This window comes from Trachemys scripta, chromosome 1 (assembly GCF_013100865.1).
Source record: "Trachemys scripta elegans isolate TJP31775 chromosome 1, CAS_Tse_1.0, whole genome shotgun sequence".
Classification (NCBI taxonomy): Eukaryota; Metazoa; Chordata; order Testudines; family Emydidae; genus Trachemys; species Trachemys scripta.
The window spans coordinates 284,419,855-284,434,299 of record NC_048298.1 but is presented as its reverse complement, the minus strand read 5'-3'; the positions used below and the strand labels follow the sequence as shown (position 1 = coordinate 284,434,299).

The 14,445-nt window shown below is 42.6% G+C and overlaps 1 protein-coding gene across 1 annotated transcript in view; it reads right to left on the bottom strand.

Annotated features, from left to right (window-relative positions):
* Positions 1-398: 398 nt before the first annotated feature.
* Positions 399-14,445, bottom strand: part of RGCC (regulator of cell cycle) — a 30,436-nt gene continuing 16,389 nt past the window's right edge. The window contains exons 3-5 of the mRNA XM_034758417.1: positions 6,814-6,927; positions 2,249-2,311; positions 399-779 (exon numbers count right to left, since the gene is read on the bottom strand). Of these exons, the coding sequence (XP_034614308.1) occupies positions 772-779; positions 2,249-2,311; positions 6,814-6,927 (185 nt within the window). The 3' untranslated portion in view covers positions 399-771. The remainder of the gene's footprint in view (positions 780-2,248; positions 2,312-6,813; positions 6,928-14,445) is intronic.

Genomic DNA, 14,445 nt, shown 5'->3' with positions numbered 1-14,445 from the left:
ATTTAAATGACACCACCAAAGCTTGGAAGTTCATTAAGGGGGTCTCTTAGATAGGGCTTGAAAGCTACACACACACACACACACACACACACACACAAAAAGGGGTATTGAAGTCCGTAGAAATATACCAGACTTATCCTCGTGTGAGATCAGCATTTGGCTCAATTGATTCGATTCCCTAGGCATTTAATATGTAATACTCACATTTAACCAACGTTGGCCCTTTAATTGAGAAAAATGTAAAGTTTTGCATAAAGCCTGCATTTTGTTATTTTGCCTGTCATGAAATAAGTTATCAGACATTTTAAAATCTGATGCATGTTCTCGGGAACTGAGATGAGTTTGAAACTTAATAAATTAATCTTCTTAAACCCACAAAGCGATTTTAGACAGCTAGATTTCAGTTCAGGTTTTATTTGTATACAAAAATATATTAAAAGCATTAAAGTTTCCAACTATATAAAATTACAAATATATTTTCATAAAAGCAATTTTAAATTAAAATTTAAGCTATATTTTTAAGAAAAAAATATAGTATCAGCACATTTAAGTTATCTGATCCTGCCTGCTGCAAAGTAACAAAACTGATGTCATCAGTTAAATGCTTAGAGAAGGTGACTATTGTTATGTTCAGAAGATGAATATGCTGGATAGCAAAGTTGACAGTTGTCAGACATAGCAGCGGCTTTCAGTGATCCATATCATTAGGTCTTCATTGCATATTTCAAGGAATTATCTGTAGACAGGGATGATGCCAAAAATCCCTTTGCTTCACATACCTGTAAACATGAAAGATGAGAGATCCCAAATGCTACACTTAACAAGATTACGTTTCACTGACAAAATGTCATATTTGATGTCCCGTTTCTTAAATTGTCTGCTGTTTAACTGACGTGAAAGAGGGGAAAGCCAAAAAATATATATAGAAGCCAAAAAGTTATAAAGATTGTAAAGCTGTAAAGGGTTAAGAAAATCACTGTTCTAATGTATCCAAAGGCATCTTAGGTATCCAAAGGCATCTGCACAAGTAAGTGTAGGTTGTTGCATAACCCCAACTATATAGTAGAACTTAAAATATGTGATAGTAATACAAGACTGAAGTTGGCCTTTTTCACTGCATTAATCTCACTGGTAAAGAATGAATAGCTCTAGAATGAATCCATTGCAAAAGAAAATACTTAAAATAAGTGAAACTAGGCCAGAATTAAGATACAAGTGAGAAGACAGCAAGGGCTAATCACAAATAAGCCAGATCATAACACAAGTTTACGATCATAAAAGAAGTTGTCTTGAGTTAAACTCAAGGAAATCAACTAAGGCTTAAAAAATACAAAGAAGGGGAAACAAAGGATTTAAAAACAACAAACAAACAATTTGTGTTACACCTTTCGTTCTTTGTCTGTACTGCCTATTTAGGCCCCAGGGGGCTCAACACTCTGGTTGCATGCAAAGGAATACAAGACCATGGCCCAAATGAACAGCACAGTCAAACTGTGAGAAGAGGAATAGATGTAACACAATATTTAAAAAAAGAAGTGTTGTTCCATAGCCCGATGAAGAGCCAAAGAATAATGTAACTGAATAACAGATTGTCAGGTAGTGACAAATTTGGTCTGTATTTAATGGAGGCTAGATCAACTGATTTTTTTTTAATTTTATTTAAAGTATAAGGTATGGACTTCCTTTCCATAATCATTTTGTAAAGACAATGATAGCAGTCTAATATTTACATTTATACCAGTCATTCATAGTTACTGGCCAGTTATTTAGACTTACAGGACTATGAAATACAAGCCTGTTTTTCACTGTGTTGAATCAGTTTTTGAAGAACTCTTGCTTGCATAATAGGCGTACTATCAAAGCAACTTCATGATATGTGGTTTGTTTTATGTCCCAAAAATACTATATGTAAGAAAGTGCTAGTCAAAATCAAGTTGAATTTGGCTGCTAAAAAGTGGGAAAATATACAAGGAGGGAGGGGAGTAGAGAAATGAGACCATCTACGTAGCAGGAAAAGGAGACTAAGGAGACCTAAAAGTACAAATACATGGACAAAGGCAGATCTGTCCCCATGTTCTACCCCATTACTTCTCCCACAACAAAAGACACAAAAAGAACTCTAATATTTTAAAGGAAATTATGTAAAAATACTGTTCTCCCCCCCAACCCCATCTCCACTGATATTTTGTATTGTAAATACTTTGACTTCCATCATTTTTAAGGTACCACACAAAGTGAATCTACTTACTTGCTAATGTCCTGTCAAGATCAGCAATAAAGTCTTCTAGTTCTTTTGTGTCTCCAAGCTTTGCTGCAAAATAAGAGTACAGTCAGCACTGTTTATAAGTGAAAAAATGTAAGTCTCTGCCACTGAGGCAAATAAAGGCCATTAGAAACCACTTGAATTTTGAAGGACAACTCCCAACATTATTCCCAGTAGTATCTAATCTCTTCTTGATTATCTTCAGAGAGGATTCCTTGACCTCTTCCTTTAATAGTCCTACTGCAATGTCCAAATGCTTCTGAGAAAAGACTGTCCTGATATCTGGCCTAAAATTTTGATTCCTTTCTTTTAGGGAATTATTCACATAATGACATTAGAGCAAAACTCATTTTGTTTCCTTAAAAATTAGAAGTTAAGCTTTTTCCATCACTGTTAGATGTCCACTGCTTGCTAGTGAAGAATTGTTATTTATGTATAAATTCTAGTATTCTAGCATTTATACATAAATCCAGTTTTTTAAGATTGCAAGTGGCTTCTATCACTTCATTCTAGAGAGTATTCCACAATCAAATAAACCTTGCTCTCAGAAATAGCTTCTGGATAGTCAGTCTAATTCTTTGCTGAGTCTCTGCTGCCAGCTTAATTGGATCCCATTACTTCTCATTAATACCCCCTAATACCAAGTTAAATAGTTAATTCTTCTCTTTGTTATTTACAACCTTCTGATATTTGTAAGGTTATGTCCCACCTTCCCTTAGATGGTTTAATCAAACTGTACATATGTAGCTTTTTATCTTTCCTCCTAAGTAAATCCCTCCACATTCCCTGAAATGGGTGCTCAATTGCACAGCCTTAATATTGCCTTAGCTTAGTTTATGTAAGGAATTTTAATTAAATATATGGCATGTCAGCATACGTGTTCACATATGGATAGGTGTAACCCTGAGCACCTCTGTATTCACACTATTGAATTAATCTTTCTACAAAATATGCCTTGTGAGGTACAGTAACTCCTCGCTTAACGTTGTAGTTATGTTCCTGAAAAATGCGACTTTAAGTGAAACAGTGTTAAGCAAATCCAATTTCCCCATAAGAATTAATGTAAATGGGGGGGTTAGGTTCCAGGGAAATTTTTTTCAACAGACAAAAAAATATAGATTATATAGATATACACACAGTATACGTTTTAAACAAACAATTTAATACTGTTCACAACTATGATGATTGTGAAGCTTGGTTGAGGTGGGGAAGTTAGAGGGTGAAAGAGGGAGGGATATTTCCCAGGGAATGCCTTGCTGCTAAATGATGAACTAGCACTCGGCTGAGCCCTCAGTAGCCTCTCACACAAGACAGCACGAACACGAGGAAGGGGAGACAGCATAGCAGACAGAGACAGACACACACCTTGTGTGTGGGGGAGAGAGAGAGAGAGATGCACACTGCCCCTTTAAGTAAACTGAGCCACTCTTAAGTGCATTGTCTTTTTAAGTGGATCAGGAAGTTGAGACAGCAGCTGCTGCCCCAAGCTCTCTCTCTGTCTATGTCCCCTCCCTGCTCTATATGAAGAAGGGGTAAGTGGGGTGCAGGAGCAGGGGGGAGGGGGACACCCTGACATTAGCCCCCTCTCTTCCCCCCCCCTGCACAGCAAACAGGAGTCTCTGGGAGCAGCTCCAAGACAGAGGGCAGGAGCAGCACATGGCAGTGGGAGGAGGGACAGCTGCAATTGCTAGCCTGCTGGGTGGCTGCAGCACAGGGAATTTAGGGGAGCAGAAAGCTGATGGAAACCGGTCCACCCTGGTTACAAGCCCCCACCAGCTAGCTGCAACGGGCTGCTCTTCCTGCAAGCAGTGGACAAAGCAGGCAGCTGCCAAATGACGTTAGAAGGGAGCATTGCACAACTTTAAAAGAGCATGTTCCCTAATTGATCAGCAACGTAACAACATAACAACGTTAACCGGGATGACTTTAAGTGAGGAGTTACCGTATCATTTAAAAACTAAAAACACACTGATCGTTTATATTCTTGTGTAATGTGTGTACGAAATGCGTACTAAGAGTTATGAACATAAACTGAAATTATGACTACAGTGTGTTTACCAGACAAGTCAAGGAAAGGAGTAAACTGGTTTCTCAAATATAAAGGACAAACTGACACCTCTAGCCAGGTGTCATCAAAGTTGATTGGCAATAACCTGTCAAGTAGCTATTCTTTGGCAAATGAAGGGAAGCAGGAACAGATCGATCTGCCTTTTAGCAAACAACAGCATGGAACTTCTTTCACCATGAGACTCCATGTCTGCTTCCTCACAGCTGGAATGAACTTTATCTATGGGTAATCCTCAGAAATTTGCATTTCAAAGGGTGACTGGACTATAAAAGTGAGGGGCAAAAACACCCCAGACTCTCTCTTTTACCTAAGACTTTGCGGTGAGATCCTGACCTGAGAAGTTGCTCAACCATGTTGCTTGGAACCTGTGATAAGGATTTTACCTTAAACCAAGTCTGGCTTGTTATGTTTTAGCTACTAGAAAGCGTTTTATCTTTATTTCTCTTGTAACCATTTCTGAATTTAATCCCATATATTTGTACTCACTTAAAACTCTCTTTGTAGTTAAATGAACTTGTTTTATTTTTAATCTAAACTAATCCAGTGTTGTGTTTAAACTGAACTGTTTGGTAACTCCAGGTAAAGCAGTAAACTTTAATATTGACCGTTACAATATCGGTATATATACAATATAAGGGGCAACAGACCTTTAATATCTGAACTATCCAGGAGAGGTTTGGACAGTGCAGACCACAGGTGTCTGGGAAAATTCAGGTCTGGGAGTGTATTGGGGATGCAAGTAGTAACCAAGGCTTGTGGAAGCCAGAGTGTGACTGACAGGCTACTTGGAGCAGAGCTGCTGGACCAGGGCCAGCACATCCCTAGGCCCGCGCTGCTTCCCGCCACTCCCATTGGCCTGGGATGGCGAACTGCGGCCAGTGGGAGCCGCGATCAGCCGAACCTGCAGACGCAGCAGGTAAACAAACTGGCCCAGCCCGCCAGGGTGCTTACCCTGGCAAGCTGTGTGCCAGAGGTTGCTGATCCCTGCTATACACAAACACTCAGGGTGCGACTTGCATGATGGCAGACTGTTTGTGAGCAGCCCAGTGGGGAGCTACAACAGCTAGCATTGTGAGGCCCCCAAGGTTGTGGGGCAGGTAGTGACAACCCCTCACTGGTCTGGATTGCACCCTGGAATGTGACAGTAGGTCTCCATATATGTATGCAGATAATATAAATGAAGGTGGGAAAAATACTTGAGCAAGTACAGTAGAACCTCAGAGTTACGAACACCTTGGGAATGGAGGTTGTATGTAACTCTGAACAAAACGTTATGGTTGTTCTTTCAAAAGTTTACAACTGAACATTGACTTAATATAGCTTTGAAACTTTACTATACAGAAGAAAAATGCTGCTTTTAACCATCTTAATTTAAATGAAATGAGCACAGAAACAGTTTTTTTACCTTAGCAAATTTTTTTTAAACTTCCCCTTTATTTATTAGTAGTTTACATTTAACACAGTACTGCACAGTATTTGTTTTTTTTCCTTTCTTTTTTTTCGGTCTCTGCTGCCTGATTGCATACTTCCGGTTCCAAATGAGGTGTGTGGTTGACCGGTCAGTTCGTAACTCTGAGGTGCTACTGTATGTGAAAGCTCTGTGTAGCATGGATATATGCCTGTTCCTTTCATTGGCTTAAGAGTATGTCTACCCTGCAGTTGGGAGTGTGCTTCCCAGCATGGGCAGATTGATCCATGCTAGCTCTGCTTGCTCTACTGCCTTAAAATAGCAGCATGACCATGGCGGCATGGCTCAGGCTAGCCCCTTGAGAACAAACTCAGTTGGCCAGCCCGAGCCACTAGCTGGACCACTTTGGCACTCTGCTATTTTTAGCATGCTAGCACGAGCAGAGCTAGCAAAAGTCTGCCTATCCTCACTGGGAAGCATACTCCCAGCTGCAGTGCAGACATCACTCTTCAGAAAAGACGTAAGGTAACTCGAGTTATCTGCGCTCAAGTTAAGGCTTCTCAAGTTAGCCTAGGCCAAGTGAGACCAGTGACACTGCAAAGAGTGATTGTGTCAGCAGCTGACAAGTTAGGCTACAGCTTGAGTTAGCACATCTGCCATGACAGGCCAGACAACTCACATTAAAAGCACCCCTGCACTCAAGTTAAGCGTTTTTGTGTGTAACATGAGTTCTCTACAGTGAAAATAAAACCATTCAAGGAAGTATTTAGTAAAACACATCACAATTTTAGATCAGCCAAAAACTAATGTTTCCTTTAATGCTGTAGATTCATAGCGAATACACTTAGCAGGCACCTATGAACCACTGGTTATTGCAGACATTGCACCTAATGTGCCACTGTGTTTAGCACAGATACTAGTAGGACTTATGTTTGAAGTAGTCTTAATACTAACACTCAGGAGTTTGTTCACATCTTAAATATCAGTAGATTAACATTTGACAGAGATGAGTCTGCACCACTCAGAGTTCAGAAGAAACTTAAACATTTAAAATAAAGTTACTATGAGATTTACCTTTACAAGGAGTTACTGCTGGAGATGGTAAAGTTGGAGTTGGAATTGACATTGTTGGAGAGTTAAGTTTTTCATCACTGAAGCTAAAACTGTTTCTGTAGAGTGAATCTGCACCTGTAAGACAAATTCTAAGCATTAGAAATTAAGACCAATGCCCATGGCAAGTTTATAACAGTAACAAAACAAAACAATGTAAACATCATAGGTGGTGTTTGGGGGGGTATGGCTGGGGCATTGCCCCTCCCCCCAAAAATTGCAAGCCTCAGGCTGGCAGCCAGAGTGTGCAATGCAATGAGTTCAGCAGAGGAGAAAGGAGATGTGCTGTTCCCAGCTTGCACCCCTGAGGCAGGGAGTCAGAATTTTGTTTATAAAGAGACTGATTAACAGGCGATTATGATAAGAAAGGGCTGTTAGGATGTTTCCTAAAGTGAAATGATCTGTTCCAAGTTTGGTGAACTGCAAAAAGTAAGCCTAAATGATAGAAAGTAATAGGCAGCAGTTCTGCAGAAAAGGATCTAGGGGTTACAGTGGACGAGAAGCTGGATATGAGTCAACAGTGTGCCCTTGTTGCCAAGAAGGCTAATGGCATTTTGGGCTGTATAAGTAGGAGCATTGCCAGCAGATCAAGGGACGTGATCATTCCCCTCTATTTGGCATTGGTGAGGCCTCATCTGGAGTACTGTGTCCGGTTTTGGGCCCCACACTACAAGAAGGATGTGGAAAAATTGAAAAGAGTCCAGCGGAAGGCAATGAAAATTATTAGGGGGCTGGAGCACATAACTTATGAGGAGAGGCTGAGGGAACTGGGATTATTTAGTCTGCAGAAGAGAAGAATGAGGGGGGATTTGATAGTTGCTTTCAACTACCTGAAAGGGGGTTCCAAAGAGGATGGATCTAGACTGTTCTCAATGGTACCAGGTGACAGAACAAGGAGCAATGGTCTCAAGTTGCAGTGGGGGAGGTTTAGGTTGGATATTAGGAAAAACTTTTTCACTAGGAAGGTGGTGAAGCACTGGAATGGGTTATCTAGGGAGGTGGCAGAATCTCCTTTGTTAGAGGTTTTTAAGGTCAGGCTTGACAAAGCCCTGGCTGGGATGATTTAGTTGGGAATTGGTCCTGCCTTGAGCAGGGGGTTAGACTAGATGAGCTCCTGAGGTCCCTTCCAACCCTGATATTCTATGATTCTACAGTTGTTTCAATTGTTGTATTCAGGAAGTAGTAACAAATTTACTAAAATCTTTCTTTAAGAAGATAACTGATTTTTTAGACAAAAGAAATGCAGTAGATCTAATCTACCTGGATGTCAGTAAGGCACTTGATACAGTTACACATGATAAATTATTAGTTAAACTGGAGAAGATGGGGATTAATATGAGCACTGAAAGGTGAACAGGAACTGGTTGAAGAGGAGACTACAATAGGTCATACTGAAAGATGAACTGTAAGGCTAGAGGGAGGTTACTAGTGGAGTTCCTCGGGATCAGTCTTGGGATCAATCTTATTTAACATTTTTATTATTGACCTTGGCACAAAAAGTGGGAGTGTGCTAATAAAATTTCTGGATGACACAAAGTTGTGAGGTATTGCCAATACAGAGGAGGACTGAAAGGCCCGGCTTGACAAAGCCCTGGCTGGGATGATTTAGCTGGGAATTGGTCCTGCTTTGAGCAGGGGGTTGGACTAGATGACCTCTTGAGGTCCCTTCCAACTCTGATATTCTATGATTCTATGAAATATAAAAGAAGATCTGGATGACATTATAAACTGGAGTAATAGAAATGGGATGATATTTAGTAGTACAAAGTCATGCATTTAGGGATTAACAACAAGAATTTTTGCTATAAGCTGGGGACTTATCAATTGAAAGTGACAGAGGAGGAGAAAGACCTGGGTGTGCTGGTTGATCACAGGATGAATATGAACCGTCAATGTGATGCAGCCTTGAAAAAGGCTAATGCAGTCCAAGTGTGCTTCAGGCAAGGTATTTCCAGTAGAAACAGGGAAGTGTTACTACCATTATACAGAGCACTGGTGAGACCTCATCTGGAATACAGTATGCAATTCTGGTCTCCCATGTTTACAAAAGATGAATCCAAACTGGAACAGATGCAGAGAGAGGCTACTAGGATGATCTGAGGAATGGAAAACCTACCTTATGAAAGGAGACTCAAAGAGCTTGACTTGTTTAGCCTAACCAAAAGAAGGCTGAGGGGAGGTATGATTGCTCCCTATAAATACATCAGAGGAATAAATAGGAGGGAGGGAGAGGAGTTATTTAAATTAAGCACCAATGTGGACCCAGAACAAATGGATATGAACTGGCCATCAACAAGTTTAGGCTTGAAATTAGGCAAAGGTTTCTAACCATCGGAGGAGTGAAGTTCTAGAGCAGCCTCCCAAGGGGAGCAGTGGGGGCAAAAAACCTATCTAGCTTCAAGACTGAGCTTGATAAGTTTCTGGAGGGGATGGTATGACAGGACTGCCTACAATGGCGTGTGGCCCATCCGTGACTGCCTGTAACAAAAATCCCCAACAGCTGGAGAAGGGACATGAGATATGGAGAGCTCTTAGTTACTGCAGAGAATTCTTTACCAGGTATCTGCCTGGTGGGTTTTGCTCACATGCTCAGGGTCTGACTGATCACCATATCTGTGGACAGGAAGGAATTCTTCCCCAGGTCAGATTGGCAGAGACCTTGTGGGTTTTTCGCCTTCCTCTGCAGCACGGGGCATGGGTAACTTGCACATTTAAACTAACATAAATGGTGAATTTTCTGTAACTTGAAGTCTTTAAACCAGATCCCTGCAGCCTGCAGCGCTTCCCGCAGCTCCCGTTGGCCGGGAATGGCAAACCGCGGCCACTGGAAGCTGCAGGGGGCGTGCCTGAGGACAGTCAACGTAAACAAAATGTCTCACAGCCTGCCAGCGGATTACCCTGATGGGCCACGTGCCGAAGGTTGCCAACCCCTGCTTTAAACCATGATTTGAGGACTTCAGTAACTCAGCCAGAGGCTACAGTTCTATTACAGGAGTGAGTGGATGAGGTTCTGTGGCCTGGAATGTGCAGAAGGTTAGACTAGATGACCATGATGGTCCCTTCTGACTTTAGTAAGGGTCAGCGGCGGCTCCAGGCACCAGCGCACCAAGCGTGTGCCTGGGACTGCAAGCCACAGGGGGCACTCTGCCGGTCCCTGTGCGGGTGGCAGTCAGGCAGCTTTCAGCAGCATGCCTGCGGGGGGTACGCCAAATCCGCGGGACAGGGGATCTCCCGCAGGCAAGCCCCCGAAGGCAGCCTGCCTGCCGTGCTTGGGGCAGCAAAAAAGCTAGCACCGCCCCTGGTAAGAGTATCTGAGTAAGAATATACATTAAAAGTTTTAAATCTAACCAGTGTCCCTTAAGTAACTTGCCACAAAATGTCAGAACCGGCATCTCTCCCTGCTGGCCCTAGCACGGACCTGCCCCGGACTTGCCACAGCTGCGGGAGGAGCCCTCAGCCCAGCCCAGCACCGCAGGAGCTGCTGGGGAGAGGAGCTCCTTCCTCAGCCCAGCCCAGCCCAGCACCGCCGGAGCTGCCGCAGCCGGGGAGAGAGCTGGGGGGAGTCCTCTCCCCCCACCACAGCCCCGGGGCAGCCTGCACCCCAAACCCCTCATCCCCAGCCGCATCCCAGAGCCCACGCCCCACTGCACCCTAACCCTCTGCCCCAGCCCTAAGCTCCCTCCTGCACCCCAAACCTCTCATCCCAGGCCCCACCCCAGAGCCTTCACCCCTAGCTGGACTCCTCACCCCCTGCCCCAACCCTGTGCCCCCTCCTGCACCCCAAACCCCTCATCCCCAGCCCAACCCCAGAGCCTGCACCCCAGCCAGAGCCCTCATCCCGGAGCCCTCTGCCCCAGCCCTGAGCCCCCTCCCGCACTCCAAACCCCTCGGCTCCACCCCCAGCACATGAATTTGTTATGTGCACCAATATGAAGGTGCACCTCCATATTGATGCACATAACAAAATTCATTCCGCACATGGACGTAAAAAATTAGAGGGAACACTGGTCAGAACACATTAGTATTAGAGCTGAGTGGGTCTAATATTTATTTAATTTTCTTTCTTGATATAGGAATTAGATACAGTGCTCCTGTCAAATAATTTCTAAGTTATTATCTGCCAAAATACAAGAGTTTTCAGTTGCCTAAGTAGCCCCTGGAATTACAGTTAAAGTTGACACTGCTCTCGCCCCCCCCCCCCGCCCCCAAAATCTGAAATGGCACCCCTGTGGGCAGGCACGGAATTTGCCACACACACACACACACACACACATGCGTCCCCGTTGGCCTGGCTGGAGCGGCCCCTCCTTAAATATAGATGTCAAACTACACATATGGTAAATGTCTGCGCCCTCAGACAAATAATTTCTGGAAGAAGCATCAGACACAGTCCAGAATAAGCGAGAGAGAGAAATGTCACAGTGTGCCAAATTTATCCCTTGTTTAATTCCATCAAATTCAGTAGTTACCCAACCTAATTTGAAGTCCTCATGTGCCTTGCCTGATTCACAATGGCCAGAAAAAAATGTTAGACTGAACTGTTTTAAAAATACCATTAAAAAACATGTAGCAAACTTGTGGAGCAAACAATGCCCCACAAAAGCAGGGTCAGGGTGTAACACTGCAATTGCAATGTCAATGCTGAATAAATACAATGTGTGGTAATCTAAGGCAGTATGCAAAATTACTGAGAGAAGAGATGCACATCAGCCACTATTATTAGCAACAGCCGCTTCTGACACTTCACACAATCTGACCACCACAGGGGAGTGAAACATCATTTGTTCCTACCTCTGACAAATTTCTTCTCCCTCTTTCTGCCTAATCTACTCTACCTTTCTTCAAAATTCATCTATAAACATCTCATTTCCTTTGCCTATAACTCTTGATATTGCGCCTTCTGCTTTTTTAGATCTTGTGTCTTTGGATAATTTTTTTAATAGAGTTCTTTTATACAGGGCTCTGAGATGCCAACCCCATGATATCTCCACCAGAGATGATATTCTGCACTCTTATTTTATGACTTGTGGAGAAAGGCTGAATGTGTTATGGAAAAGCAATAGGTCTAATCCCCTTATAAATGTTATTTGGTTTGGGATGTGGGGCAAAGTTTTTAGTTTTTTTCAACATCAACACTTCTCTAAGGCTAGGGGACCTGTACTTCTTTTCATAATAATGGCCCCATGACACCCAGTTCTTGAAAAGTATTAGTCACAGTTCCAGTGAATGGAAGAGTTCTTATTGTGTTGAAGATACCAAGAGCTGCCAGCTCCCACATTAGGAGCTAACAACCTGAAAAATGTAGTTCTACAAAACTAACATTTTAATCTGAATCCAGTAATGCACTTCATTTAATTAGGACATCTCCCAGGAAACAAATTTAAACCTCATTATGCTTTAGGGCAATGCTGCTCAGTGCAGATGGTGATTCTGCTTAAGTGGGATGCCTATAGATGATTTTGTTGTACTTGTTTTTTGGTGTATCCCTGGGCATGACTGCACTACAGGCACTACAGTGCCACTGCTGCAGCTACACTGCTGTAGCATAGACACTTGCTAAAGCAACAGAAGGGGTTTTTATGTCACTGTAGTAAATCCACCTCCTTGAGAGGTAGTGGCTAGAAGACCCTATGAAGAATTCTTCTGTTGACTTATCTGCATCCATGGTGGAAGTTAGGCCAACCTAGCTATGTCACACAGGGCACAAAATTTTTCACAGCCCTGAACAATGTAGCTAGGTCAATCTAAGTTTTAGGTGCAGACCAGGCCTAAATCTCATGCTGGTTCTGTCTGCTTGCTCCTCTCATGGTAGCTTTAACTCCCTCCTCTGTTGAGGTACATGCAGAGAAAACACATGGAGGGCTCCCAGCATATTTGCTTGCTCCTCTTCCACCAGCTATATATTCCTGGTGTCTCACAGCTGCCACTCAGGAGCGCCGCCAGCTTTTCTGCTGCCCTAGGCAGCAGAAGGTCCCACCCCGAAATGCTGCCCCCCACAGAGGCAGCGGAAGGTCCTGCCGCCAAAATACCGCCGCTGTCGCCAAATTGTAGCGCCCTAGGCGACTGCCTAGGTCGCCTAATGGGTTGCGCCGGCCCTGCTGCCACTGCAGTGCAGGCTGCCAGCTCAGTTCCTATTCAAGGTAGACAAGGCCTCCTACCAACTCCATAGGCTGGTCCAGCAATTCAGTGCAACAGGCTCACCACAGTTCTCTCCAGACAGCAGCATTCAAACAACATATGTTAAGTGGGAATGCAGCTTACCAGCATGAAAATCATCTTCGGGGCTTCCCCATTCAAAAGGCTAGGGATAGTTGCTTATCTCTAGCCCTCTTTTATGATCTCAGTTTGACTTCTTCTCTCCTATACTTCCACCCCAACTTTTCCAAATCAAATGCAATCCACCTGAAATGTCACAGTTGTGATTAGAGAAGAGTTCTGAGATGCAGCAAAATTCTAAATGCACTATTTAAAAGGAGGTCCATCAGACACCTTTTTTAAAGTTATCCAATCTAAAAAAAAATCCAATTGACATTGATCCTCTAATTATGTGAGTCTTCCTGGTGTTGTACTGTACATCAAGTAAGGCCCAATAGATTGTAAGTCACATTTAAAAACATTACGTGTTTCCTCCTGAGATCAGCCTGTAGACAAAGTTTCAACTAAAACAACATTTTTATAGCCAAGTTACATGCACCATGAGTAGGATATTTACAGTGGAAGATACAGAAAACTTTAACTATGGCAGCATAAACACTGGCATTATAATAAAGTCGAATAACTCACAGCACCTCAAATAAACAGCACTGAGGACAAGAGTCTAGTCCATTGAAACACTGGTGAAGAAGAATGCCTAAATACACCTCTACCCCACTATAACGCTGTCCTCAGGAGCCAAAAAATCTTACTGCGTTATAGGTGAAACCGCGTTATATCGAACTTGCTTTGATCCGCTGGACTGCACAGCCCCGCCCCCCCAGAGCACTGCTTTACCACATTATATCCGAATTTGTGTTATATCGGGTCGCGTTATATCGGGGTAGAGGTGTACCAACACTTTCAGTACACTACAATTGGAAAGAATACCACAACTAATTTCAAGCAATTTTCTGTTTTAAAGCTTTTAGAACCAGCTGAATTGAATGAGTTATATGTATTTTTCAAACAGTCCTCATTTTAGTATCCTGGCACCACATACAATGATAGAGGATGTTATATTTCAAACCAGGGCTTAAAGCATGTCAACTCACAAGCTTCTGTTCAGTTTATAGGTAACTAGATCGAATAACATGCCCCTTTTGCTGAATACTTGCAAGGGCAACTTGAATAAATTAAACAAGCTTTAATTAAGCAGTAGCTTTAGTAGTTTGTAAATTGATCTAGGGCTATTCACACAATTATTTTTCTTTATAAATATATACTGATCTGAATTTTTAACAACCCTCTTTGATAAATTATAAAAATTTCTGTAGTTTTCTCTCTCCCCATTTTCCAAGCAGTCAAAGTACTGACAACCCATTCTGCAATGGTTACTAACTAGAGCTGGTTGGAACATTTCCACTAAAATATGCTGTTTCATGGAGCTGTATTGGCTTCTAC